At 48.5% G+C, this 2,867-nt stretch overlaps 1 protein-coding gene across 1 annotated transcript in view; it reads left to right on the top strand.

Annotated features, from left to right (window-relative positions):
- lrp3 (low density lipoprotein receptor-related protein 3) overlaps positions 1-2,867 on the top strand; it is an 8,528-nt gene that overhangs the window by 2,152 nt on the left and 3,509 nt on the right. Inside the window, exons 2-4 of the mRNA XM_035682155.1 lie at positions 1,245-1,380; positions 1,461-1,666; positions 2,163-2,779. Coding sequence (XP_035538048.1) covers positions 1,245-1,380; positions 1,461-1,666; positions 2,163-2,779 — 959 coding nt within the window. The remainder of the gene's footprint in view (positions 1-1,244; positions 1,381-1,460; positions 1,667-2,162; positions 2,780-2,867) is intronic.

Below are 2,867 nucleotides of genomic sequence, written 5' to 3'. Positions count from 1 at the left end.
GAACATTTTGACAAGGTCAGCAGCAAAGTATTGTCAAAGTAAAAATGATTCGTGCACAGTTTTGTGACTTAAGCTCCCAACCAATACAAAACCCTCTTCTTCTTCTGATGCTACACGTGAGCATGGGATGAAAAACTTAAAAACCAGTGAACTCCACTTTACAGACATCCTGGAAGATTTACTCCGTGCTGACTTGTCCCAACTGATGATCATAAAAAATGTAATTTGCAAACATTCTGCTGGTAGTGAAGAACAGTCAGTGTGCAGCAGCCATCGTGCAGCTCTACTTATACAGACTACTTGGTGCAGTCCAGTTTTCATGTTGTTGTTGTACTAAGCGTAGCCACGTTCGGGTAGTCGATATCCATCACTGAGGCTCTAAATCCCCCCCCGCCCGTTTCACTCTGCTGACTTTACTGATTCATCAAGAAAGCCCGAAACAAACACACACACTCAGCAGAACCGAGCAGACTCTGCTGTGTGACGATGTTGGATAATCATTGTTGAGCAGCTTGGCTAATGTTCCCTCTCTGTGGTTCTGGGTAATTAAGAGGCTTGTTAGACAGCTTCTTCTTGCTTGTGTTTCATTCCCGCTGTGGCATTAAGCAGCAATGGGACCATTAAACATTGAACCTTGCAGCTTTACATTCTCATATATAAGAAAGAGGATAAAATCCATCCCACTGATGTTATATCTCCATTTCAGTTGAAGTCATTAGTGCCTCACTCTCTCTGCTCTTCCCGCCATCAGGCCTTCCTGCTTTCAAACTCTTTCTTCAGAAGTCTAACCTCGATCATGATGCCTTCACTTAATCAAAAAACAATGGGATTTGTTGCCTGCTCTCTACACAGAGGTCTGTGTCTTATTCCTGGTGCTCCTCCTGGCCCCCGCACACTGTTTGTTGTTCCCTGGAGCAATGGTGCGATGGCAGCAGGCGATGCTGTTGCCTTGGCTGCCAGTTTGACTGCTGCTGCTTCTGTTTTAGCCCCCATGTGATCAGCACAGAGCTCCTCTGAAAGGCACTAAGGTCATTTGTCGTGTCGAGGCATTCTTTGGAAGGTTTTGCACTGGTCGGAGACAAAAGATCTGGATAACACACTTTTGTAGAGTGTGGCAGCAATATGACGACATCCCTTAATGCATTCTAGCTAGAATATCTGTCTAGTGTCGGGGGTTCCTAGTTTCTATCCTCTACGTCACTAATGTGTTTGTTTCCATCTCCCTTTGCCTCTTTGTTTCCCAGGCTGCAGTGAGCGAGTGGAGGTCCATACAGAGCGGAGGGGTGTGATCTACAGTCCCTCCTGGCCTTTAAACTACCCCCCTGGAGTCAACTGCAGCTGGCATATCCAGGGGGGTCAGGGAGAGGTCATTACCATCAGGTAGAACCCCTCTCACATACAGCACACACCTGGCAGTTGTTGTGGAATAAGCACCTGACACCATCAATGTTCTGCCCTAGTTTCCGGAACTTCGACGTGGCGGAGTCGGGAAGTTGTCTGGGAGACTGTCTCCTGCTGACCCCGACGTGGAGCGGGGAATCCAGGCTGTGTGGCTCTGTCCTGCCTCCACCCTTCATCTCCACCAGGGGGCGTGTTTGGCTCTATTTCCACTCTCAGGCCAATAGCTCCAGCCAGGCCCAGGGCTTCCGCCTCTCTTACATCAGAGGTAAGCTGGACAAAGGAGGTTATCTTTTGTTCCATCCTTGACCTGTGTGAATCCAAATTTGCAGTTTTAGTGTGTGTAAAATATATAAATAGATGAAGCAATAATTGCCAGAGCTATAGCAGTGCTTTTATTCATGACATGTTGCATAGAAATATTTTACCATATCACTAGACACTTGACATGGTGTTACTCTCTTGTGTGTCAGTTCTGGGCCACAGTAACCTGTCCAACCCTTGCTTTAGAGGATAGGATACTGAGGGAAAGCTGTATTACTATACACAATGTTTTTTGCTTATTAATATCAAATAATTTATTCTGACACAGGTCTGTGTGTTTTCAGGTTATGTGTTGAGTGTTAGCGGCTGGTGTTGCAATCCGTCAATTTCTTCTCTCCAGTTCAATGTATGACTTGCCATGTTATATGTTAACACGAAAAAAATCCAATAAACACAATGTTCAAAAAAATAAAAAATAAAAAAATTTCTTCTCTCCACAGGTCATCTGGGTCAGAGCAGCTGTCAGTCAGATGAATTTCTGTGTGGGAACGGGAAGTGTCTTCCTCGCTCCTGGAAGTGCAACGGCCAGGATGAATGTGGCGATGCCACCGACGAGCGCAGCTGCTCCCCCCCTCCCACTGAGGCCCAGCCTGGCCTCTGCCCCTTCGGCTCCCTCCCGTGCACCGAGGCCCAGTCCACCCGCTGTCTGCCTGCCGCCCTGCGCTGCAACAGAGCCCGTGACTGTCCTGATGGCACAGACGAGCTGGGTTGCCCTGACACCACCTGTGGCAAACGTCTGGGGAACTTCTACGGCTCCTTTGCTTCCCCGGATTTTTTCCGGGCTAACAGGAGCGCTGTGACGGAGCTGAGGTGTTCCTGGTTGCTGGACACCCAGGACCCCAAGCCCATCGTACTGCAGCTGGACCTGCGGCTGGGGCCCGGAGACTCGCTGCATGTGTACGATGGCCTGCTGCAGCGGGCAGAGCACCTCTTACAGGTGTTGTCATATCATAACAACAGGCGCCCAGCGCTGCTGGAGTCGAGTCGGGGACAGATGAGTGTTTTGTACATGGCCCAGCCTCACAGCCCTGGACATGGCTTCAATGCCACATACCAGGTACTGTAAACTGGGAATATTCTTCAAAAAAAACTTTAGAGAGTAGCTGTTTAGTTGTTGCAGAAAATCAAGCAAAGAACAGGTCGTC

This window comes from Morone saxatilis, unplaced genomic scaffold (assembly GCF_004916995.1).
Source record: "Morone saxatilis isolate NCDOM2014 unplaced genomic scaffold, NCSU_SB_2.0 Contig11, whole genome shotgun sequence".
Lineage (NCBI taxonomy): Eukaryota > Metazoa > Chordata > Actinopteri > Moronidae > Morone > Morone saxatilis.
This window is presented reverse-complemented; position numbering and strand designations above follow the sequence as displayed.